The 25161-nt window shown below is 36.9% G+C and overlaps 1 protein-coding gene across 1 annotated transcript; it reads left to right on the top strand.

Annotated features, from left to right (window-relative positions):
* The first annotated feature begins 1954 nt into the window (after positions 1 to 1954).
* On the top strand, positions 1955 to 24856 carry LOC5570011 (chorion transcription factor Cf2). Its single transcript, XM_001658851.2, has 9 exons — positions 1955 to 2316; positions 2377 to 2601; positions 5581 to 5938; positions 8245 to 8667; positions 8725 to 8852; positions 8911 to 9000; positions 24071 to 24160; positions 24228 to 24368; positions 24430 to 24856. Exons 1-9 carry the CDS (start codon positions 2185 to 2187, stop codon positions 24493 to 24495), a joined length of 1653 nt encoding a protein of 550 aa, XP_001658901.1. The 5' UTR covers positions 1955 to 2184; the 3' UTR covers positions 24496 to 24856.
* Positions 24857 to 25161: the final 305 nt, after the last annotated feature.

The raw sequence follows: 25161 nt of genomic DNA, 5'->3' as shown, positions 1-25161 counted from the left end.
AAGAATACAGCGCCACACTCAAAAACTGATTTCAAAATCGCGCGAGTTGAGGCGCGTCGCGAGTCTAACTGGCGCGATCCAGTTTGGTGGCGGTGCGACAAAATTCACAAAATTTATTTCATAATTGTGCCTGTAAATTAAACGTTCAGTTAAGTCAGCAATAGTTAAAGAGCCTTTTTTTATTACATTTTTAGGAATATTCATTGGAACGTCTCACCCTCGAAGTGCAACTGCAGCGAAAATGGTCGGGCGGCTATTAAATATTTGCTTCAAACGGAAAAGTGCAACATTCCCCAAAGTGAGCGAAAAGTGAAATGTGGTGATGGCTCATATATTTGTGATACAATAATATTGTCGCACCGCCACCAAACTGGATCGCGCCAGTTAGACTCGCGACGCGCCTCAACTCGCGCGATTTTGAAATCAGTTTTTGAGTGTGGCGCTGTATTCTTACGATGTTTATGAACACAGCGCACTATTGAAATATTAGTCCCAACGCTTGGAGATTGAGAAATAATAAATTTAAAAAAAATGTTAGTCCTTATTTTTACCGGATCCATAATACATTAACTTCAAATAAATTTGTTCATATTATTTAAATTTATGTGTAGTGTTTCTTCTTATTCTTCTTCCAATCAAGAAAAAAATAATCATTTGCCGGATTTCGGTAATAGTGTGCCGAGATTTTCGGCAATGGATTACCGATCTTTTCGTTAAATTTTGACAGCTGGGTTGATTTAGCTTTTTACGGCACAATCGGTACTTCGAACTTTTACCGAGATTTTTGCCGAAATCTCAGCTGTTGGGTTCTCGGCAATTATTTTTGCCGGCCTCGGTGAAATAAATTAAGTGTGTAGTGGGTATCCTAAAGATGTTACTGCTCATATGAAAAAGGAAAGATATTCGTACAAAAAGCGTTACAAGGTGGTGGATGGGTATTCAAAATAGGCAATTTCAGCGTTATGAAATATGTGAATAAGCCATTTCCGTACGGCAAAATGTGCCACTCAATTGTTCTGCAAGTAAAAGTGACATTTCGCTCATACTGGATCAGCTGCCAAATTGCTTTGGTAAAAAGGAGAAATCTTACTTGGGGCCTGTTAACAAATTTCATAACGCTGAAGGGGATGGGTGGGTGTCCTCAAAATGTTACAGCTCATACTATATTTGTAAAATATTCATATAAAATGCGTTACGATGGGGTGGATGGGTGTCATTTTCGGTGTTATGAAATTGGCGAATGAACCCTTGAGTGATTCACTTTTCAAGTCCGTACTTCGCTTGAACATTGGGTTTTGTGATATCTCCATGCACACGATATGAACTTATCTACGATGACGTCACGCAGCAACTTCCAGCGGGAAGAAAACCTTTACTGCGGGCAGTGTTTACAAAAAATGAGCAATTTCGCTGCACATTCATCCACTCAATGTTCATCAGGTGAACATTAATTCACTGGATGTTGGTCCGGATGTCATTTTATGTGGACCGTGTTTACATTTACAGCGGAAAAGAAAAAGAAAGTCGACAATAAAAGAAGACCGTGGATAAGTCCATCGTCTTATTTTGAGTGTGTGAAAGCAAATTTTTTTTTTTTGCTGATTTCAGGCTAAGACCAAGGATGGTCCATCTCGCCAAAGCAAAATTTTCTCTGGGCGACAAAAAGCTTTTTCGGCCATTCGGCGGAATCCTTTTCTGGATATTCGTAAATATTGTCGATTGCATCAAAAATGTATTTTATCAAAGCGGATTAATGCGGAGTTTGTTTCTGTTTCTTTTTCAAAATATAATTAAATAATCATATGTATTATGAAAATTACAACTGTAATGTATTTTTTGTAGAACTATCCTTTTATTTTCGTCGTTTACTCGAACATTCTAATTGTATCGCTTGTTTGCGGTGCTTCGATTAAATGCGCAGGTATTTTGCAAAGTTCCACAATTGGGATAAAACCGCAATACCGTTTGGCATTTTCGTGACGCCATATTTTAAATGTTGATTGTTTTGCGTGAAATTTGTTTACATCTAGGAAAATCTAAAAATTCTCTACAAGCTAGCAAAAGTTTGATAGTTTTTTCAATTTTATCGGTTGATAGTGGATTTGGCGTTTGTGCAGCATTGAAACGGAGACGTTTGTTGATTAGGAGCCGAAAATTGATACCATTTTAGAACGGATCTTCGATATGGAGCTCGGTACTCTGAAAAACTTGGAGCTGGATAAGATTTGTCGGATATGTTTAGCGATCAAAAAGGAAATGCGTCCTCTGTTTGGCGAAATGGTAGCAGAAATGCTGATGGAAATCGCAAAGATACAGGTTGCTATTCTTGCTTGGTTAGGAGAATATACCTTAACTAATTTCTTATTAAAATTGTAGATTGAGCAACTGGACGGCTGGCCGGACAAAATCTGTATCCAATGCATTCATCAAGTAAGTCGATGCCATGCATTCAAAACTCGAGTGGAAAAATCGGACACTGCCTTGCGGCAGTACATTAAGGGCATAACGGTGGTAACGGAAGGGCAGATGCCCAAAGAAGCGGTGACGGTCGACGTTCCGAGACCGCAGATTGCACCGCAAAAGATCCAACAGCTTCACACAGTGAGTATGAAAATCAATGCACAGTGGGCGAAATCCGCCCCATAATCGCTCTTTTTTCGGGCCGATGGATTCAAAAAGCAGGAAGTAGGCTTTTATATTTACAAACTCTGGAAAATTGAATGGAGCTACAGTTGATTCTCCACATCTCGATAGCCTCCCTATGTCAATATTTTTCCAGTCCCTTCATTCTGCACAATTTCCCTCTCCGTAATATCGATATCTCTCGATGTGATTTTCATATGCCCAATATCATAGGATACTAGACCAGATTTTCGCGATTATGAATAATGTAGAACACGAAATGACGTCTGATTGTTTATTATTTTTCCTACTTTCCTGACAACGTAGCGTAGGGGAAATCAGGGTAAAACCGACACTGTGGGTAAGATCGACACCCTTTGATTTTTCATGTTTTGAACAGATTTTCATGCAGTTTCCACCACGCTTTATCTTAAAGCTAAGTATGCTGTTTCGCTCAAGAAAAGTAAAGAAATTCCTTGACTGAAAGGGTCAAGAAATTTCCTACAGAGAGCCCCCTTTGAAGTGACATTTCTTCTCAACTGCGTACTGCGATCAGAAAAAAGTGATTTTCTTGACCATTTCTTGGGAGAAATTTTCCACGCATCAAGGTAGGCGATTCCTTTTCTTGTCAGTAGCAAACCGGCCTTAACTTGTGAAATGTTGTGTTTTGGATGACATTACAACTGAATCTACCAATAATCTGCCAAAATAAACAACAAAGTCATATTGGATAACATAGAAGCAACAGCAGTTGCAATATTTCGCTGTTATTCTTTAACTATTTCACATGTGAAATTTTTAAAATGTCATTATTTGTTCTGCGTCTACATCATCCTTTACTATTATTACGTTCATATAACATGAAGAAGAATTTAATTTTTGGTTTTTCGACAGCTGAAAACGCTATTGAAAAATAAATGTCCACTCGGGGTAAGATCGACACTTTCATTTGGGGTAAAATCGACACCTTTCTTTGCTTCATAATCTAGCTCCAGGTAATCTTTCTTGTCGGGAGACTTCCTCTGTAGTTTATGTGAGTCTTTATTTTTGAATTCCAGTGAAGTTCATGGATGGCGAACTTGTTAACATTTAAAATATGATACTATATGACTTGCCACAAGCAATCATTAAGTATTAAAAAATAATATTTCTATGTTTCACGTTTAAACTTATTTGATGAAGCTTGAAGAAATTTTTCTCATTAAATATTGAAAAATTTATAGAATTTGAACATAAATAATCTGGTTGTTTATTAAACAAATTAATTTTATTGTTTATTTACAAACCATGAGGTTCGACAGTTTTTAATAACTAAAAATAATAACACTTTTCTGTCTTGTTAAAATAAAACAGTATTTATTTTAAAAACCAATCATTCGTCACAACTTCATCTTCGTAAATATTCCATGAACACAAAATAATCATATCCATGTGTATTCACCCCAACTTTATAATCTTAGCATGGGACATTTGAAATTTTCACATATATTTAGTGAATCTTTGGAGTCTTCTCAATAATTTACGTAATTTGTGTATAATCATTTAAAGAAAGGGTTCATAAAAGTCGAAAGTCATGTTTAAAGCATTCTTTTTAATATGCCATGTGATGATGATGTTCTCAACGTATAAATTCTACTCAAAGTGCATGTGTCGGTTTTACCCCAACAGGGTGTCGATCTCACCCGCACTCTCAATTGTCTCACCTAAAAATGATGAAATATTAATTTGATTTAAATCACTATATAACCTAAATATATCATCCAGCGATCACAAGGATCGATAGATTTATAACCAATATGTGATTCAACAACAATTTTAGGTTCGTTTAACAAGCAAAAGTACACAAATTTTATCAATAAGCTTAGGGTGTCGGTTTTACCCCGAATTCCCCTACTTACTTACTTATTTGGCTTTACATCAATTATCTTGATAAAGCCTCGTCAACAATATTTCGCCAATTCCCTCGGTTCATAGCCACTTCTCTCCATCCTCGTCTGTGACCCACGCTCTCCAGGTCCTGGTGTAACTGGTCAATCCACCTAGCTCGCTGGGCCCCACGCCTTCTTGTTCCGACCGGATTCGTGGCGAACACCATCTTTACAGGGTTGTTGTCTGGCATTCTTGCAACATGCCCTGCCCAGCGTATCCTTCCAGCTTTAGCTACCTTCACGATACTGGGTTCGCCGTAGAGTTGAGCGAGCTCGTGGTTCATCCTTCGCCGCCACACGCCGTTCTCCTGCACGCCGCCGAAGATCGTCCTTAGCACTCGGCGTTCGAAAACCCCAAGAGCTTGCAAGTCCTCCTCGAGCATAGTCCACGCTTCATGCCCATAGAGGACTACCGGTCTTATGAGCGTTTTGTACATCGTGCATTTGGTGCGGGGGTGAATCTTTCTTGACCGCAGTTTCTTCTGGAGCCCATAGTAGGCACGACTTCCGCTGATGATGCGCCTTCGTATTTCCCGACTAACATTGTTGTCAGCCGTCAACAAGGATCCGAGGTAGACGAACTCGTCCACCACCTCGAAGGTATCCCCGTCTATCGTAACACTGCTTCCTAGGCGGGCCCTGTCGCGCTCAGTTCCGCCAACCAGCATGTATTTTGTTTTCGACGCATTCACCATTAGCCCGACTCTTGTTGCTTCGCGTTTCAGGCGGGTGAACAAATCTGCCACCGTTTCAAATTTTCTCCCAATAATATCCATGTCGTCCGCGAAGCAAACAAATTGAATTGACAACGTAGCGTATTCATTTAATAAATTACACACATACCGTTCTTCACATCTTTGTCTCGATCTCTCCCTATCTCGATGATCCCGTCGATATCGAGATGTCGACTGTAATCTCATTTAGCATGCCTCTACAATTGCCTCATTTAACACTGCTCTCCCATTTATCATATAAATATAGTATAAGATCGTACTAGGAAAATACAATTTTTCCCTGTCTCTTTTTAAAGGCTCCTCAGATTCAAGAAATTCATATCCAACGGGCAGACATCCCAACGATAGCGGAAGCTGCTCCACCTCCGACGATGATACTTACCAATGCGCATCTACTGGGTACCGGAGCTCAAATTATCAATGCTGGCCATTTGCTTACAACAGCTACCGGGCAACAGATCATTCAAGCCCCACAGTATCACGCGGCCCAAATAGGACAGTTCATCCAAGGACCGAACAACACGATACAGATGATTACCCACGGAGCGCCACATCCGCAAATTCTGCAAATTCAACGGACGGCAGATGATCGCTGTGAAATCATTGTTCAACCAGATATGGCCGAGCAACAGCAGTATTATGACGAAAATAATGGTAAGATAGGTATTGCAATTTCAGAGATAACTTTCCGTTCTACGGTTGAGCAGAAAGCTACCGCAGCAGTCACATTACTGACTTTCACAAAGCATCATCGATCGGCTGCGATGATACCTTGGAAACCACGCTGATGACTGTTGTTTTCGGCTGTTTTTCGAAACTTTGAACTCTACTAGCATACTTTGATTACCGTAAAGTGCCGTAATTCAGCGCAGTTAACGAATAAAACATTTCAAATGCTTACTTAAAAATTAGTATTGCATCAACAAAAAAGCTTTATGGGTGGATCGCTAGCAAATCTATTTTAGATTATGGCAAAAATATAAACTAGACTGTATTCACACGTTACAATTGTGATTTTTTTTTAAATAGTTCACTCGTTGAAATTGCCTAATTCCGCGCATTTTTTTAACGCTTTTCCATATTCCGCGCAGAAGAATGCCTAATTCCGCGCACTTGCAAAACAATCAAATTAACATTAATTTTGTATAAGGCAGCATCCATTCATTACGTAACGCTGAAATTGAACATTTTAAACCCCCTACCCCCCTCCACAACACTTTTTGTATGAAAAAAAAGTAAAGTTTTGTATGATCCGTAACGTAGACTTTTTATAATTTTTTGACTATCACATGAAATAAGGATAAACATTTGTTATAGTCTTTTCCTGAGACGAGACTCGCGAAGACGGTCTTCTTATTCTGTCGTTGCTGAGTTTTTTACTTATTCCTCTGTGTTTGTATCAATCAATCAATCAAACCCTCACATGAACATCCCAGCAAATATGCAATTGCGATTGCATCACACCGAAACATAAAAAGCCTTTGAAGTGAAATTTTATGCCAGAAAAAGTTGCAGACATTTGAAATAACTATAGTCTTATGTTTAGATTTATCAGCAGCTTTGGAAAAACTGCTCCGAACACTGAGGATTTTATAACCGTTTATTCAGTTTATTTGTATTCAAACAATACTTTTCAATTTTTCAGCATTTGGACGTTTCGCGACTGCGGAGACGTTGATATTTTTTCCTTTTCCTTGTCAGCTTTGGGGTTGCATGTTATTCCAGAAGAAATTTCAAAAAATAGGCAGTTTGGCGAAATCGCCCCGACTACCTCTACACACTTAAATTATTTTACCGTAATCCATGAATTTCACCGTAATCTCAACAGCTGATCAGTCCGGTAAAATAAAACACCGTAATTCCGTCGAAATTCAACGGATTGCGGTAAAATTTTACCGAAAACTGTAAAAAATTACCATACTCCGTTAATTTATTTCACCGAAATTTTCAGCTGTTGGTATTACGTTGAATTTCACGGATTCCTGTAAAATAATTTAAGTCTGTATATTCGTATTCTGCACTGTTCATGCAATAACAAATGTTTATGGACCTTGGTTTTGGACAAACTTTTCCTCCCACCATGAATGACCACGTGGTTTCTGAACGGCCGCTAGTTTTCCTGTAAGTGGGCTTTCCCGATATTCCGGTTGTTTGCGAAACGTATTTATGCATGAAAATACTTCCTCAGATAAATATTCAGCTGTGAAGACCAACATAGCATGTTTTACTTGTTTGTTGTTCTGTAAATAGCAGTGCGCGGAATTAGGGACTTATGAAAAATGACGTGCCCTAATGCCGCGCAATACTTTTTGGGATAAATCTCAATAATTATGCTAATATTTGATAAGATTTCATAGAAGCCTCATGAAACACATCTGTAGCAAGTAGTTTCATAGAATATTGCATAAATAACGAAACATTTTCAATATAGAAATCACGTTTGTTTGTGTCCTACAGTCTTAGCACGGACGCTAAGGAAATTGAAAAAATGGCGTCTACTCAGACGGGCCTCCACTGATTATTTTTTTACGCCGCGAAAAATTGCTCTATTTGCTTTTATTTGTAATTCAAACTTATTCTAAATCAAAGTAGCATCAAATGGCGTTAAAAGTTGCTGCAGTATTGATGTGTATTTCCATATGTAAATAATTTTGTATGAAATGCGCGGAATTAGGCAATGCGCTGAATTAGGGCACTTTACGGTACATGGTTTCGTTCAATGATATAATGATTCTCAAACCTGCGGTAGAACTTTGACAGCTGCGGTAGAACTTGGCGGCTATCGCAGAATGGAAAAATTTCAAAAGATTCGCAATATATAAAATTAGTGTTCATTATATTCTCATACTTTGATCCAAGAAATTTCCAGAAAGTAGCTTATCAGTCTTAGTTAATATATATGTTTGTTCCATTCATTTCTCATTCAAATATAATTTCAAACCTTAATTTTTATTCTCTAGTATTATCTGTCAACCCCGTCCAATCCGTCCCACTGATGGTAGCAGCACCTTCTGCAACACTGCATCACCAAATTGCACAACATGCCATTCAACAGCACCAGCAGCAGCAACAACAACAGCATCATCACCACCAACAGCAACAACAACAGGCCCACCAACAGCAGCTTCATCATCAGCTGCAACAAGAGGAACAGCAAGAAGACGAATCTGAAGAATCTCATCTGAAAGATGACCACCAGGACTCCGACTGCGGCGAACAAGAAGATAGTCAAATGGATAACGAAGAATTTATCGAAGAAGAACATCCCGAGGACGAGGAAGAAGAGGACGAAGAAGAAGATGAGGAAGAACAGCAACAAGTGGAAATTGAGGAGACGTTTTACCTATCAGATTGCGAATCAGATGACGAGGAGAAACAACTAGGTATATATTACAACATATCTCAGAAGCCTACATGCCTTTTATCGGATATCTCTTCAGCGGAGTTCATGGCCCACCAGACGTCTTGTCCCAGTCCTGGACGGTATGTGTGTAATTTATGTCGCAAGGAGTTCAGTCAACCGAAATGGCTACAAACACACATGTCATCGCATTCAAACTGGTTGAAGGTAAAATTTATATGTTTTTGAAATATTTGCAAGATTTGTTAAGAATTTGTTTCTTTAGGCCAATTGCAAGAAACAGCCCGAGTGCGAAATTTGCCATAAAAGCTTCAGAGGACCAGGAATGTTACGGATGCACATGAAAACACACGAGGTAGCGTAAATATTTCTATAATTACATATTAATCTCTTTCTTCTATCAATATGAGATGAACCAGCCTAGGGCTGATAGTCTCAATAATAAAGAAAGAAAAAAAAATCTCTTTTTCAGCATGTGAAGGGCTATTCACATATTTCATAACGATGAAAGGGGCGGGTGGGGGTTAGCTTAAGCGCTCGCACCGGCAATTTCCAGCAGACCAGAAATGCGCTTGATTTTACCATGTCTGTAGTCGGAATAAGATTGTTGTAAATTTTTTCTGTCAAATGTACCAGTAATGCGGTGAGGTGTACCGTAAACATAGTAAATTGGTCTGAATTTCCATGCTAGTTTCAAGAATGGGCGTAGTCAGCTAAAATAGTTATTTTTACCACAGAATTTTGTTCCGTGAGTGCATTTACTATGAATGTTTTTATAGTAAATGCCTTCGAAATAAACAAGCCGATATTTGTCCGTTTTTTTGGTTTCTAGCCACCGAACGATAAAAACGTATCTTGTGCAAGCTCCGAAAAAAGACTCGTTTTCAGTGCTCCGGTGGTTTCAATAGTCTTCAACTCCTTCTGAAAATTGATTGGTTTAAAGTGTAAATGCCCGGAAAGGGATGCGGAAATTTTCTCGACTTTTCAGGGCATAGAGTATATTCATACCTGCCATACTATATACACATGTAAAAATGGTCAGTTGGCAAAGACAGCTCTCAGTTGTTAACTGTGGAATTGCTCATACGAATACTAAGCTGAAAAGCATTCGGTCCTAGTCCTAGTGAGGACGTAACGCTAGAAAGAAAGTTTAAAATGCATTCAACAGGTCGTCCCAGGTGGGACGTAAATCCATAAAGGAGAAGGGAGAAAGAGAGCTCGCAATTCTAAAGTGATAAAACCCAGTACTTAAAGGGTGTCCGCGATGAAATTGCCGCACTATGAAATTGCTCTAACTTTTTAACCGTTGGGTAGAATTTAATGAAAATTTGGGTGGAATTAGTTCATAGTGCATTTTTTACATCCTGCAAGTTTTAAAGTCCTGTGATCAAAACTCGCGGAAATGGAGTCGAAAGAACAGCTCGTGCGTGATAAAATCTTGCGCATTCATCACGAGAATAAGGATCCCTCGCATCGTTCCATAGCTAAAACGTTGGGAATCGCGAATTCCATGGTGTCGCGAGTGATTAAGCGGTTCGAGGAACGATTGACCACCGATCGGAAGTCCAGAAGTGAAGAAAAAGGATCCCGTACAACACCAAAAATCACAACCGAAACCCGAACGTTCGGGATGTGGCTAAGAACCTGCACCTAAGCCGAAGTTTTGTCCAGAAGGCCAAAACTAAGACTGGGCTTCAAACGTTCAAGGTACAAAAGGCCCCTAATCGCGACGAGAAGCAGAAGAAGTCCGCCAAAACCTGTGCCAGGAAGTTGTACCTCAACATGCTGACGAAAGTTGAATGCTGCATCATGGACGACGAAATATATGTGAAGGCTGGCTTCAAACAGATCCCCGGCAACCTGTTTTTCACGGCCAAGGATAAGTTCAGCGTTCCGGAGCATGTGCGCACTCAGAAGATGTCCAAATTTGCGAAGAAATTCCTAGTATGGCAAGCCATCCGCACGTGCGGGAAGCGGAGTGCACCTTTCGTGACCCAGGACACGATGAAAGCGTGCCTCCAGAAGCGGCTGCTTCCTCTCCTGAAGGCCCACAACGTCCCAACGATCTTCTGGCCGGATTTGACCTCATGCCACTACTCCAAGGACGTGTTGAAGTGGTATGCGGACAATAAGGTCAATTTCGTGCCGTAAATGTTCAACCCTCCCAACACTCCGGAGCTCCGCCCCATCGAGAAGTACTGGGCGATTATGAAGCAGCACCTTCTTAAACGACCTAAGGTAGTGAAGACAGTCGAGGAACTGAAGAAAGTATGGGTTTACATGCAAAAAACGGTTGATACACAGGTTGTGCAGAATCTTATGGCCGGGGTTAAGGCCAAGGTGCGGGCATTTGCGTATGAACTGTAAATAAAATAAGATTAAAATGGTAAAAAGGAGGTTATTAGTTATTTTTCAATTCCTGAAAATTTGATGGCAATCGGATGAAAACTCGAATTTTGCGAAACAATTTTGTGTATGGCAATTTCATCGTGGACACCCTTTAAAATCAACTTTTATTTGAGCTGCTCCAAATAAGATATACAGATATTCCTTGATTTGGTTAGTCACATCATTATTTGTTCAGTTGCAATCCAAACTCTGCTCGCGTTGGACGTACTTCTTAACTTTCTTAAGAAAGGACGTTTCTTCGGCATGTGCGCTTTCTTCCAAGGGTGATAGTGTTGATAATTGCATCGAAATAAGCAATCAGTTCAATGCTCTAGACAAATTTTCCGAACACCAAATCAAAGCAGTCTCTAGCCCAGGCTCTTTGATTCAAGTGAGGAAGCAAAGAGTGTCAAGGTCTCAAGGTTCCTTCCAAATCGGAATCAAGTTTTCCTTCCAAATCGCAAAAAAAAGAGACTGTCGCGTTTTGCCGGAAACCCTTAAAGATAGTGAACTTCTTCTCAAACATCTTGAAGAGAAGAAGCACAATTCTTTTTTACTTATGACGACAAAACTGAACGTTTGTTCAAAGTTGTTTTGAAAGGTCTCTCAAGTGACTATAAGTCACCTGAAGAGATCAGAAATGAAATAAATGATTTACTTGGATTTTCCCCAGTCTAGGTAATCACTATGAAAAAGAGAACCCAATCTGGCAATCTTCGGAAAGTTTAGTTCACTTCAACAAAAAAGATCTAAATAGTATTGAAGCTTTAGAAAAAGCAAGACTTATGCTCGATGTCCGTGTGACATGGGAACATTTCCAGAAACCTAAAGGAAATTTCTAGAACCCCACTCAGTGCCGTCGGTGCCAGCTCCCACTTTTGGTACAAAACATTGTCGCATGGATGCTAAATGCATGATTTGTGGAGGTTCTTCGTACGTCTGTCCTATGAAGGATGATACAACAAGGTTTGTATGCGTAAATTGCGGGGGCCACCATAAGTTAAACTTTTGGGATTGCCCTTCGCGTAGGCGAGCCGTCGAGGCTTGTGCCAGGCAGATGAACGGTCATGTTTTTCGTTTCCGGAATTCCCATGGAAGAGTATCGAACAATGCTCATTTTTCAGTTAACGATTGCTTGATTAAGAATCATACCCATCAGGATGATTATAATCATGCTCATTCACAAACTAATTTTATTTCGCCGGGTAGCCATTCGAATCTTTTGATTTTGAATAGATCTATCCAAAGGGAAATCCTATGCCGATATCGTGGCAGGTAATTTAAACTCCTCCCCTTTTCATACTACGAGTATAAATGTTTCAAATCAAATGAAAAAAAAACCAGCCTTTTCGTCTACCGAAAATCCTAACGGAAAATCATCACATAATGTTCCTACTTCAAGTAATATGTCTCCCTCTGATTTTATTTTTCTAACTGAACAATTGAATCAAATGATTAAATGATTGATGCAATGTTCAAAACCACCACTATGACTGAAGCAGTCCAAGTTTATCACGCAGAGAAAACAATTTTAATATTAAATATATTCTGTATCATTACAACAATATATCTGTATTATTTGCCGGCTCATAATTGCCTGTCATTGTTTCGAAAACAACTCGTAATTTGGTTCAAAAATTCAATGCGGGGCAACAAAAATATTTTTTGTTTCAACTTTCTTTTCCTTTGAAACAACAATTATCTGCATTAAAATAAAACCTACAGTTTTTGAAACAAAATTACACTGTTTTTTGATGTGATAATGTTTTGTTTGAAATAAAAACTCATTTTTGTTAATCTCAGTCCCCTTTTCCTGGTTTATTCCAGTTTTCACTTAACGAACACGACTACGGTGCAAACGCGACGGACTTACTTTAATTACGGTGCGATAGCCATCCTGGTATTCACCAAGTGGGTCGCATTGGAGTCTTCAACGTAGTGGTCGATAGCCAAGATTGGATAACATCCAATTGGGTCGAGCTAAATCAAAAGAATCCTTTATTGTCTGAAAGTTCTAGGGTTTTTATACCCTGTCAAATACAATACAATGCATGTGTCTGAAAGAGTGGTATAGATATGTAAAGGAGACGACTGGAGTGACAAATAGCCAAAATTGCCTATCCTTGCATTATCGATTCTTTTGGGTTATTTGCTTCAAGTGCCCATGGCTTTGTAATTTGAATCCTCCGCGCTGCGGGCTATCGGCCCTCGCGCCACACAAGTAGAGGTAGAGAGAGAGTCGATAGAACGGTGCGCCTTGGTGGTTAATGACTTCCAGATGTGTTGTTTACAATTGCATAACTATGCGTTTTTGCGCACGGTCGTTGCTTTGTTATTGGTGAGTAAATTTTATTACAGTTTGACTTTGCATATATGACATTTGTGTATTAGGGTATGCTACACCATCCCCCTTTGGGAGAATAATGTAATGTAATGAAATTATTCTAAAAGAAATGTCTCTCCAGTTGACTCTTACAAATGATTATATATATATATTTTTTTTTTTACAATGTTGGTACTTAATTCTACTATAGTTCTAACCGAATTTTTCTCTCCGTAGCTTTGAAGCTCGGAACATTCACCTACCTCATCTATTTACTTATTTTTTTATTTTTACTATTTTTTGTTAGAGGTTAGGCTCGGTGGAACTCTTACTTAAAATTAAGCTCTTCTTAATTATGCTCTTATTAGTCTGTTTTTGTGTACTGTTAAAGATTTTCCAGAATTGACATGTTTTATTTCACAGTTTGGCTCGCTAATTGATATTACTTGATAAAGTCCAATATAAAACGAATCTAATTTTCTTCTATTTTCGTTTTTCAGATATACTGTATCATTGATTGAAATCGGTAGTGGATTAATATTGTTGTCAAATTGTTTTTTTCTTTGGTGTTTTTGTATAATTAATTTCTCCTTTGCTATTGCTTGTGATTTACGTAATTTATATGTTAATTCGTTCTTATATAAATCAAAATTGTATATTGGTTCATTACTGGTTTGTATAATATCCTGTGGAAGGTTTGCCTTTTTTCCGAAAATTAACTCAAACGGTGTGAAACCATGTTCGGTGTGGGGTGTTGTATTGTACGCGAATTAGTAAAATTTAATCCAGTCATCCCAATCAGTTTGATGTTCATTAGTAAACGATCGCAGGTATTCGTTCAAACACCTGTGATTCCTTTCTAATGATCCAATTGATTGAGGGTGATATGGGGTTGAGAATGTTTGCTTGATTTCAAGAATTTTGCTGATCTGTTCTATTACTTCGTTATTATACTTGGTACCTTGATCAGAACGCATTTCAGTAAAGTGTCCATATGTTAATATGAATTCTTGAACTATACCTCTTGCTATTGTATTTGCCTCCTTATTTTGAATTGGAATAATTTTGATATATTTTGTTAAGTCGCACTGTATAGTAATACAGTAACGATTGTTATTTGGTGTTCTAGGTAGTGGACCTACCGTATCGATGGAAATTACTTCGAATGCTTTGGACGGTGTTGTTGTTATCACCATTGGTTGTATAGTGTGCTTCAATATTTTATTTCTTTTGCACAATTCGCAGGCCTTGACGAATTGAACAATAGAATTTTTCATATTATGCCATTTGTATTTTCCACGGAGTCTGAGGTACAGACGATGCTGTCCTACGTGACCTCCAATAGGGGTATTATGATGATTAGTTAGAATATTCCTAATATCATCTATGTTGTTTATGAAGATTGGTTCTTTAAAAATAATTATTTGTAAATCCTTTAATGTTTTATTTACCATTAGTTTGAATAAATTGATTGGTACCGTAAAACGGGGTAACTTTGATAATGCGGGTAACTTTGATAATGCGAGACTCTCAACATACCAAACGAAATAACAAAGTTCCTATTAATCTGTTAAGCAAAACGAATGCAAAAGTAAAGAGTATTAGTATGACACTTCATGTTAAAGCTATTTCCGTTGGAATCAAGTACATTTGAGGATTTATATGCAAATATGGAAAATTTATAAGATTTTAGCAATTTTGAAATGCTCTCAAACAATCGCTTCTACGATCACTATTTGATGAAGTCATAATGAATTCGTCACTTATACTTGACAGCCTAGTTATAGTAGAACTCGAATTCGGTCTTAAAACTATTAGCGAATACTATTTTTACAAACTGGGGCCATTTTTGTAATCTAAGTCAGAAATTTCCATATAGCGTTAAACGCCTAAAGATATGCAACGCCCTACAAATGTACGTTATTCATTCAATTTTGTTCGAGTGATGCTTCATTATCAAAGTTACCCCAAAACAGAAAACCGACTTTCGATTATATGAAAAATTATATATCCATTAAGAATAAATCTTTTGGAAATCTATTGACTGGAATCGATAGTTAGGATACCAGTACTTGTTTTAAAAATATGAATTAAAATTTTTTGAAACAACATGCATAAATATTCAAGTTTTCTTCGAAAAAACTATCAAAGTTACCCCGTTTTACGGTACCATTTTAAATATGTAGTCATCTGCAGACATTGCTATTTTCCTCGTTTTGAATCCCTTTGTAATTTTTTCAATTTTTGGAAGAGCATGCACTAATGCGTGACTTCCATTTCTGACATCTTCGTGCACTTGTGCGTGAAGTGTTTTGTTATCTTTCTTCAATATTTTAAATTTTAAATTTGTTTTCTATTTCTGTCGACAGTTTCATTAATTTTCTTGCTTCATAGGGATTTTCAATTTCATAGCACAAGAGGTGATCAATCTCTGTGTTTTCATTTATATTTTTCTTATTATTGCTAATGATATTTTTCTTTGTCATAGATCTAGTATTTACAACTAGTACATCTACTGCTTTTAACATATCTGATGTAGTAACTATACGTGATAATGCGTCAGCTGCTACATTTTCCTTACCCTTAATATATACAACATCAAAATCAAATTCTTCTAATTCAATTCTGATTCTTGTCAGCTTTGAGGTAGGATTTTTCATCCCAAAAAGGTAGACAAGTGGTCTATGATCGGTTCTGATGGTGAATCGTTTACCATACAGGTACGGTTTAAAATAATTTATCGCCCAATGTATGGCTAACAATTCTTTAAGTATGGTCGGTTTATTTTTCTCTGCTTGTGTAAAGGTTTTACTAGCGAAAGCTATTGGTTGGTCTCCTGCTTCTGTAGCCTGTGACAAGACAGCTCCGCAACCTATATCGGATGCGTCTGTCGTTAATGTAAATTCTTTAGAGAAATCGGGATACTGTAATATCCTAGGAGACATTAAATTATGACGTAAAAGATTAAATGCATGTTGGCATTCCGAAGTCCAATTAAATTTAGTATTCTTTTTAAGAAGTTGATTCAAAGGATATGCGATTTGTGAAAAATTTTCGACGAATTTGCGATAGTAGTTGCAGAAAGCAACGAATCTTCGCACATCGTCGGCATTTTTAGGAATAGGGTAATTCTTGATTGTTTCATATTTTGATTCATCAGGTATTATTCCTTTATCCGTTAACTTATGGCCCAAATATGTAACCTCCGTTCTGAAAAATTTACATTTCGAAATGTTTAATTTTAATTCGTATTTTCTCAATCGTTCGAAAACTGATCTTAAATTTTGCAAATGGTGATTCAAAGAACATCCAATTACCACAATATCATCTATATAGACAAATGCACGCTCTGGGGTTAACCCAGCCATAGCGATGGTCATCATTCTTTGAAAACTATTCGGGCTAATGTTTAATCCAAATGGTAGTCGTTTAAATTGATAATGACCAGAATTTGTCGAAAATGCTGTAAACTTTCTTGAATTTTCTTCTAAGGGGATTTGATGGAAACCAGACATCAAATCCAAAGTGCTGAAATATCTAGCTCTACCAAGCTGATCTAAAATGCTATCAATTCTTGGTAAAGGGAATTTATCTGGTAGAACTCTTTTGTTTAGTTGACGAAAGTCTACTACCAAACGCCATTTTTTATCATTGTTTTCTGATTTCTTCGGTACTAGTAGTATTGGCGAGTTATAAGATGACACAGAAGGTTCAATAATGTCCTCTTGTAGCATCTTTTGAACTTGCCTTTCCATTTCTTCTCCTTGCGAATAAATTGTTTTATAATTTGGAATGTACACAGGAACATTGTCGTTTAAGTTAATGTTCTGTTTGTAAAAATTGTTGAATGTTAAAATTTCATCGGGCAGACAAAAAGTGTCTTCATATTCAGTTATTAATTTTTCAAAATCATTTCTCGCGTAAGTGGGAATTTCATGCATATTGACTTCTGACAAGATTTTTGCTCGTCGTTCTGATTGAGTTTTGTTAGCCTTCTTGGGTTTACAGACATGAAAATTTTTAAGCGGTTGCATTTTTGGTTTGAAAGTTGCATATGCGATATAAGCTACGTCATTTGTAGTATTAATAAATTTGAATATGGGTTCTTTGGCTGATATTATTGTATTGCCACAAAATATTCCAGGTTGAATTTCTTTTTAATATACAACCATATCTTCTTGTAACTGCATTCCTGGTATATATCGAGTAACTTCATGACGAGATGGTAGAAACAACATTTTCTGAAAATTATCTTCTATTGGTATTGAAATCTGTACTTGGTCTATCGTAAAGGATAACAACCATGGTTCATAGTCAATTTTGCAATGATATTTAGTTAAAAAATCTCTTCCAATGATTCCATCTGTTGGAATTGGAAAATCATTTTCTACTATATGGAATTTCTGTTCTACTGATACGTTTTCAATAGATATTTTAGCAAAAGTGCTACCTAGTGACGAAATTCCGTTATGACCAATTCCTGAAATAATACATTTCTCGTTTGGATAGTAAATTTGAGTAGATTTCACCTTATTTGCCTTTATAATAGATATATCAGCACCAGTATCTATTATGAAGGTACATCGAGTGTCTGATAAATCTAAAGATAAATTTACGTAATTAGAGACGGCTGCATTTATAGTGCCTACCGTCCAAACGGTGTGCCTAAAAAATGTTGGTTTGGCATTTGTGTTTGATTATTTTGCAAATTTTGATTTGGCATAATTGATTGTTGAGTATTTTGTTGCATTTGTTGAGCTAGAGGTTGTTGCTGAACCGATTGGTTCATCATTTGTAGATTAGGTTGCATAAGGTAAATCGATGGTCGTCCTCTATGGTTCCATTGACCCCGATAGTTCCCTTGCCCTCTCGTATTTTGGAAACGCGGTTGGTAATGTTGTGGATGATTGAAATTATTATTTCGCCAATTGCCTCCATATCTGTTGTAAGAATTATAGTTTCCTCGTCCGTAGTTAAGATTACTACCTCGTCCACGGCCTCGGTATTGGTTCCTGTTAGCCATAAACATTTGTGCTTGAATACCGTTTGAAGATTTAGCTCTATCTTCCGAATGAGATCCCTGAACCTTTTGTGTTGCATCATTCTCATGTAATTTTTGAATCGCATCGTTTATTTTAGTAAACGTTCCTGCGCGTAATATTGTTTTTGTTTCCGAATTTTTCGTACCGGCAATTAGTGCGTCAACTCCACTTTTGGTGGCCATTTGGGTTCCCACATCTGCTGGAATTCTATTCCTAATGTAGATAGTCTTCAACTCTTGGGTGAGCTTCTCTACTTCTGTACAGAAAGCCTCTGCGGAAGTTGATTGCCTTGTACTTTTTAGCTTTGCTAAAACGTTATCAGCTGTGGTTTTCGGCGAACAGTTTGCCTTTAATGCGTCGATCAATTGATCGAGAGTCGCATTTTCTGGAATTGCTTGCCTAGCAGCTTCTGTTAGTCGGGTTTTTATAAATCGAAGTGCGGTGGCTTTAGCAGAATTTTTAACATCTTGTGATGCGGCTGCGTTATCGTTATCAACGAGGTCTGCGAAAAGTGCAACCGAATCCAGGAATGTATCTAAATTTGTTGGGTTACCATCATACACATGAATAAGTGTGGCACCAGTTTTAATATCTACTTTTGCCATCTTCGGACTAATTTTACTTTTTAATTTGTTGATAAAAAGAATTGCATAACCTAATGAGAATATGCTGATTTCATGTATTGCAGCGAATTCAAGCTTGGTTGATATTAAAATATGTATGTCACTGTAAACTTGTCGAGCTCCCTTAGTTAAAAATAATAATTCTGACTCCTCTATCACCGTTTCAATTTTAGCTAAGGCATCTGTAATTCGCCCGTAATTTAATTTTGCATGGTTCAATTTTTGCTTTAATGTAAATTGCCTATATTTTCTATTGGGCGCTTTATTTAAATTCCTCAGGATATTATTCAAACTTTTCATGCCCTCATCAATAATAAATCTATTTTCAGTTATGTTCATACCTTTGTATTATGTTACAGCTTGATTGGTACATCTGGCAGCGAAATGTTATTTAACTGCATCAGTCGTCGTATCAGTCGGCATGGGGCGGCACACAAAACTACTTCATCAGGGTTCGTCTCGTTGGTAATCCTCACGCACTGGCACTCAATTTCACTGCTTCGGGTAATTCGTGTTGTCTCGTGAATATTTGCACTTAACGCCCGGTGTGTAGAATAAAACAAACGTGGGCGGTCGCAATTATGGTCACAGCTTCTATCTAACACGATCACTGGTGGTCAGAAAGCCATTCCAATTATTTGACCTCCCATACGTTGGTGTAAAGCTTCGTGGTGGGACATAACTCCCATCCTTGTAAAAATGAGTAAATTACCCATCACAGTCGGCACCAGCTTTGTAGCTATTTGTAACAAGTTTGTTCTTCTTACTGTGATTAGTTGTGACAATGCACTAAAACTTGATGCCTCTTTGTTCACTTTCACTATGATTTGTTCGTTATTACAGATCACTAATTGTAACAGTCCTTGATCTGATAAGATTTGCAATAGTTTCTTAACGTTAGCATTCACTGCAAATTCAACTTCCATGCACCTTTCCCTGGCAATATCCAATTGCTCAAGCACTGATTTTAGCAAATTAAGAGTTGCCATTTTGTAGGTTTTAGTTCACACTTTTTCATTGCAGTTCTCCTTGCATGAATGGCACAGGTACACTGATCAGATTTGTTGTGTTTTTTCCACTGGCTTTTCTGTTTTTTAAATTTTCTATCACTCACGCTTCTGCCAAATTGTTCACACTTTTGGCCAATTTGAACGCTCGATTGCGCTCGCGTTTCTTCAGCATGAAGTACAGAGTCAATAGTAACTGAGTAGCCACTATGCCCAGGATCAAATAAATTAGTGTTTCGTGCTGCTGTAACATTTCAGCATGATATTCTTGGTTGTTGATTATTCGTACTTGAGGGTCCGCATTATGCACTACGTCTGACTTCGAACTTGTTTTACCCATCTTCAACTATTGGGTTTCACTATATGCACTTATCACTAAGTTTATTCATCAGGTTCGATCGGAACGGTCGCCATTTCCTGGTTTATTCCAGTTTTCACTTAACGAACACGACTACGGTGCAAACGCGACGGACTTACTTTAATTACGGTGCGATAGCCATCCTGGTATTCACCAAGTGGGTCGCATTGGAGTCTTCAACGTAGTGGTCGATAGCCAAGATTGGATAACATCCAATTGGGTCGAGCTAAATCAAAAGAATCCTTTATTGTCTGAAAGTTCTAGGGTTTTTATACCCTGTCAAATACAATACAATGCATGTGTCTGAAAGAGTGGTATAGATATGTAAAGGAGACGACTGGAGTGACAAATAGCCAAAATTGCCTATCCTTGCATTATCGATTCTTTTGGGTTATTTGCTTCAAGTGCCCATGGCTTTGTAATTTGAATCCTCCGCGCTGCGGGCTATCGGCCCTCGCGCCACACAAGTAGAGGTAGAGAGAGAGTCGATAGAACGGTGCGCCTTGGTGGTTAATGACTTCCAGATGTGTTGTTTACAATTGCATAACTATGCGTTTTTGCGCACGGTCGTTGCTTTGTTATTGGTGAGTAAATTTTATTACAGTTTGACTTTGCATATATGACATTTGTGTATTAGGGTATGCTACACCCTTAACTCTTTGTTTTTTTTTTCTTGTTATAAAATAAACAACGATAATCATTCTGAATAGCCTACTTTATTTTTTCTTACGTAGGAAGTTTATGAAACTTGCTGAATTGACTGCAATAATTTAGAATGCATTAGTGGAAAAAACCATTTTATAAAGAATGGCTGAAACTTACCAAAAACAGCTTCGATTATGGATTATGGATACTCTGAAACAGTAATAAAAAAGCAACGACCTGAACTCCTTACACAGCAGTTTTTGCACATTTTTCACTTTAATTTAATACAACGCACCGAATGAATATTTCCACTTTCTTGTCGTTTCAAATGAAAACCAAAATGGCAGGACCGTTTTCATGCTATACGCATGGTATATTGAACCAACAGTGAAGGGAATTGAAACAATAAAACTTTTATTAACGTAATGATTTTCTTTTGTTGTTTCAACAAATTTCTACTTAGGATCGGTCCTATTCAATTCAACAATATTTTTGATTTATTGTGATGAAAAATATTGTTGTTCCAACGCATTTTTGAATTGCAACAAATTAAAAATGGTTATTGAAAACAATACAAATATTTATTATTTTGAATAGCTGTTAATTATCTGCGTGATGTAAAATTAATTAATCAAATTGTTATTGGATTCAATTGGAATGCTCGTTCTTTGAATGGTAAAGAGTGTGGGATACAGAATCCACTGCGTTAATAAGTGACATGAGGGTTGATCACAGCAATCGGTTTTAGACGTTCTTCTGTGATGCGGTCCCTCATTGTCAATGTTGGTATCCATGACTAACACAATACTGTCACTTACACATTAGATGCATTCACACTCTGCCTCACTTGCGATTCGATACTTGGCTGGGTAAGTTGTGTGAGCATCGCGTGGAGGGTGAATCCTTTCTCGTTGATAATCTAAACTCCACAAAAAGGACGAGCTGTTTAATTTTCTGACAGTTAAAAACATACATTATTAAACAAAACATTTGCAACTTTTTCGATTTTCCATACAAAATGACCAACTTTGGTAAGCTAGATCTCAGTTATATATATGGACCGATTCGAATGAAATTTTCACAGAACATCGGAAATAACTTGAATTTTAACATATATTTTTGAATATTTTTTCCAATCACGAGTTTATAAGTAATAACGGTTTAACTAAAGAGTAATTTTCGACGAAAAATTCAAAACTTTTTATCTCAAAATCTGATAGCCCTACACAAAAACTGTCTTCAGCAAACTTGTTCATCTCGTTGAAATCTACAACTTTGCTGAAAATACCATGAAGCTATTCCTTCAATATGTTTAGTTCTGTCATTTATAAAAAATCGTCAGAAAAATCACTTTAGTCAAACCGTTACTGGCCATCTTCAGTGTCTTGTAGTCTAGTCCAATAGAAAATCAAGTTACTCAGGTTTTTGAAAATATTCTCAATCAAGAGAACGTAATCGAAAATTCTTGGAAGACTGATTTGGAAGAAGTGAGAACTATTATTAAAAAAAAAATCAAAAATGTGAAAGCTCCTGGCAATGATGGAATTTTCTACATCCTCATCAAGAAACTTCCAGAAAGTAGCTTATTATTCTTAGTTGATATTTTTAACAAATGTTTTCAATTAGCATATTTTCCTGACAAATGGAAAAATGCTAAGGTTGTACCAACTTTGGACCATCATCAATGAAAATTTATTTTTTGCCAATGATCAGTTCGTATACCGCCATGGACATTGGACCATTCATCAACTTTCAAGGGTAACAAATTTCGTTCCAACAAATGAAGGCTATTCTACTGGTCTTGCTCTTCTAGACATAGAAAAAGCATTCGACAGTGTTTGGCACGAAGGCTTGATTGAAAAATAAAAAAAAAAACTAATTTTCCAACATACATTGTTAGAATAATCCAAAGTTATCTGTCAAATCGTACACTCCAGGTTAAGTTTGAAAGACTTTCTGTAAGGGCTGGTGTTCCTCTAGGCAGCATATTGGAATCGAAATTGAACAACATTTTCACATCTGACTTACCTGAGTTATGTCATTTTTTTTTGTTTGTGGATGACACAGGTCTCTCCGTTAAAGGACGAAGCCTGCGTGTAATCTGTAGTAGATTGCAAAAAAGTTTGGATATTTTTTCTCCATACTTACAGAAAACGGAAGATTTCTCCTAATGCTTCCAAAATTCAACTAATAATATTTGCACATAAACCAAAAGTTCTTTATTTGAAACTATCAAGTTAACATGTTGTCACGATGAGAGGGGTTCCAATAAATTGGTCAGATGAAGTTAAGTATCAAGGGCTCATGCAAGATAAAAAAATATCTTTCAAAAATCACATTAAGGGCATTCAAGCCAAATTTAACAAATATATAAAATGTCTTTATCCCTTTATTAACAGAAAATCAAAACTTTGTCTTAAGAACAAGCTCTTGATCTTCAAACGAATATTCAGGGCAGCCATGTTGTATGCTGTACATTGGAAGTGTGTCAAGTTGCAAAGTAAATTATTAAGAATTTCAGACAAAAATCGTTGCAATCCTCTATTGTCACGAATAATCTGTTATATATTTAGGTTAAGTTAGGTTAAGTAAATTGAAAGCTTTTTTTCTCTTTTATAAGCAGGTGAAATCAACCTGCTGCTAAAATGTTAACTGCTGCTGCAAATGAAATGAAATATGTTATTAACAAGATGTTAATAAAAGCTTAATTTAGTTTTACCAAATTAGCTATCATCCTAATGTTGTCCAGCACAGAACATCTTGATATAAGAAATGAATATAATGTTTGAAATATATTAAAATGTAGTAGAAGATGATGATGATGAAGATGAACAAGAAGAATAAAAAGACAAATAAAACAATGAAGAAGAATAATAAAAAGACAAAACGAAATGAGTACTCATTTGAAAAATATGCTTTTGAACGCCACGGCATTCACATACCAAATCATAAGTAATAACAAATAAAATGCCATTACATACGTACTACACTGCACTGTACAATTGGTACATTTTTTTTTATTTCATTTTATATTTTCAGAAAGAGGATAAGCTACCAACATGTTCGATATGTCATAAGGAGTTTAAATCGAAATCTATTTTATATCGACATAGGCAAACACATTTCGAGGTAACAATACAAATGGTGTGTGGAGTTTTACAAGTAAGACCAATCCCCTTTTTATTTCTCTCCTTAGAAAAACTTTGCATGCACCCTGTGTGACAAGCGGTTCAGTTCGAATTATCAATTGAACATCCACGTGCAACGACATAAAAAGCAAAAACAGCAAAAATGTCCTCACTGTGACAAATCATTCTACAACGCTTCCGACTTGAAGGTATGCTAAGCCATTGACAAACATTTCAAATTCCAGATAATTCCCACATTTATATTTTCAGGCACACGTTAGCTTACATCTAGGAACGAACGTTATACAAATCAAGAAGATTACAACAGCGAGCTAATCCATGGATAATCCAACACTGGCACGTCTAGGATAATTGTTTTATTTCATTCAAACTGGATATGCTCTCATTTTTCTGTGAAGTAGGTATTTCATAATTATCGTTTTGGGCGTTTTTCACATAACGCAAACATTACGAAGCCCTTGTATATATTGCATCCTTTATTAAAAAGATTGAAAAAATCCGTACGCTTTAGAATTCGACAGATTTAATTTAAGAAAAAAAAATCGCTTGTGCAATGGTTAGTAATGGCGAGAATATTCGTAGTCTTGTCTAATATGTTAGGTAAAGTTGTACATCAGATTGAAAATCATTGTATTTTGCTAGTGAAAAACGAGTTTAGTAAAAATATCTTGTTGTATTCTTTATTTATTTATTTTATACTAAAATATCTCGAAAATGCTTCAATAAATCTACATTATAATTTGATAATATCCATGTTTATTTATTTCCAACTCCAATATACATCTGTGAAAGACATTCATATGAACACAGTTAAACCGATGTAACACTGATGAATTTTCCATCGACCACACTCTACGATCAGTTCAAATTTCCTATGATTAACACTTCACAATTAGAGGTGCACGCATCGTTGTCATTCATGTTCATGCATACGGCTAGTTCATGCTGAACTAGCACAAGTTTTTAATTGTTCGGAAGTAA

This window comes from Aedes aegypti, chromosome 3 (genome assembly GCF_002204515.2).
Source record: "Aedes aegypti strain LVP_AGWG chromosome 3, AaegL5.0 Primary Assembly, whole genome shotgun sequence".
Classification (NCBI taxonomy): Eukaryota; Metazoa; Arthropoda; class Insecta; order Diptera; family Culicidae; genus Aedes; species Aedes aegypti.
Note: the sequence above shows the minus strand (reverse complement) of the source record. Positions and strands in the feature narration are given on the sequence as shown.

What these genes read in the sequence shown, in the direction of transcription:
- LOC5570011 (XM_001658851.2), top strand. Translation starts at nt 2,185, where the DNA reads ATGGAGCTCGGTACTCTGAAAAACTTGGAGCTGGATAAGATTTGTCGG. An exon ending in AGATCCAACAGCTTCACACA is followed by an intron (nt 2,602 to 5,580) that starts GTGAGTATGAAA and finishes CTCTTTTTAAAG; the next exon opens with GCTCCTCAGATTCAAGAAAT. An exon ending in TGCACATGAAAACACACGAG is followed by an intron (nt 9,001 to 24,070) that starts GTAGCGTAAATA and finishes TTATATTTTCAG; the next exon opens with AAAGAGGATAAGCTACCAAC.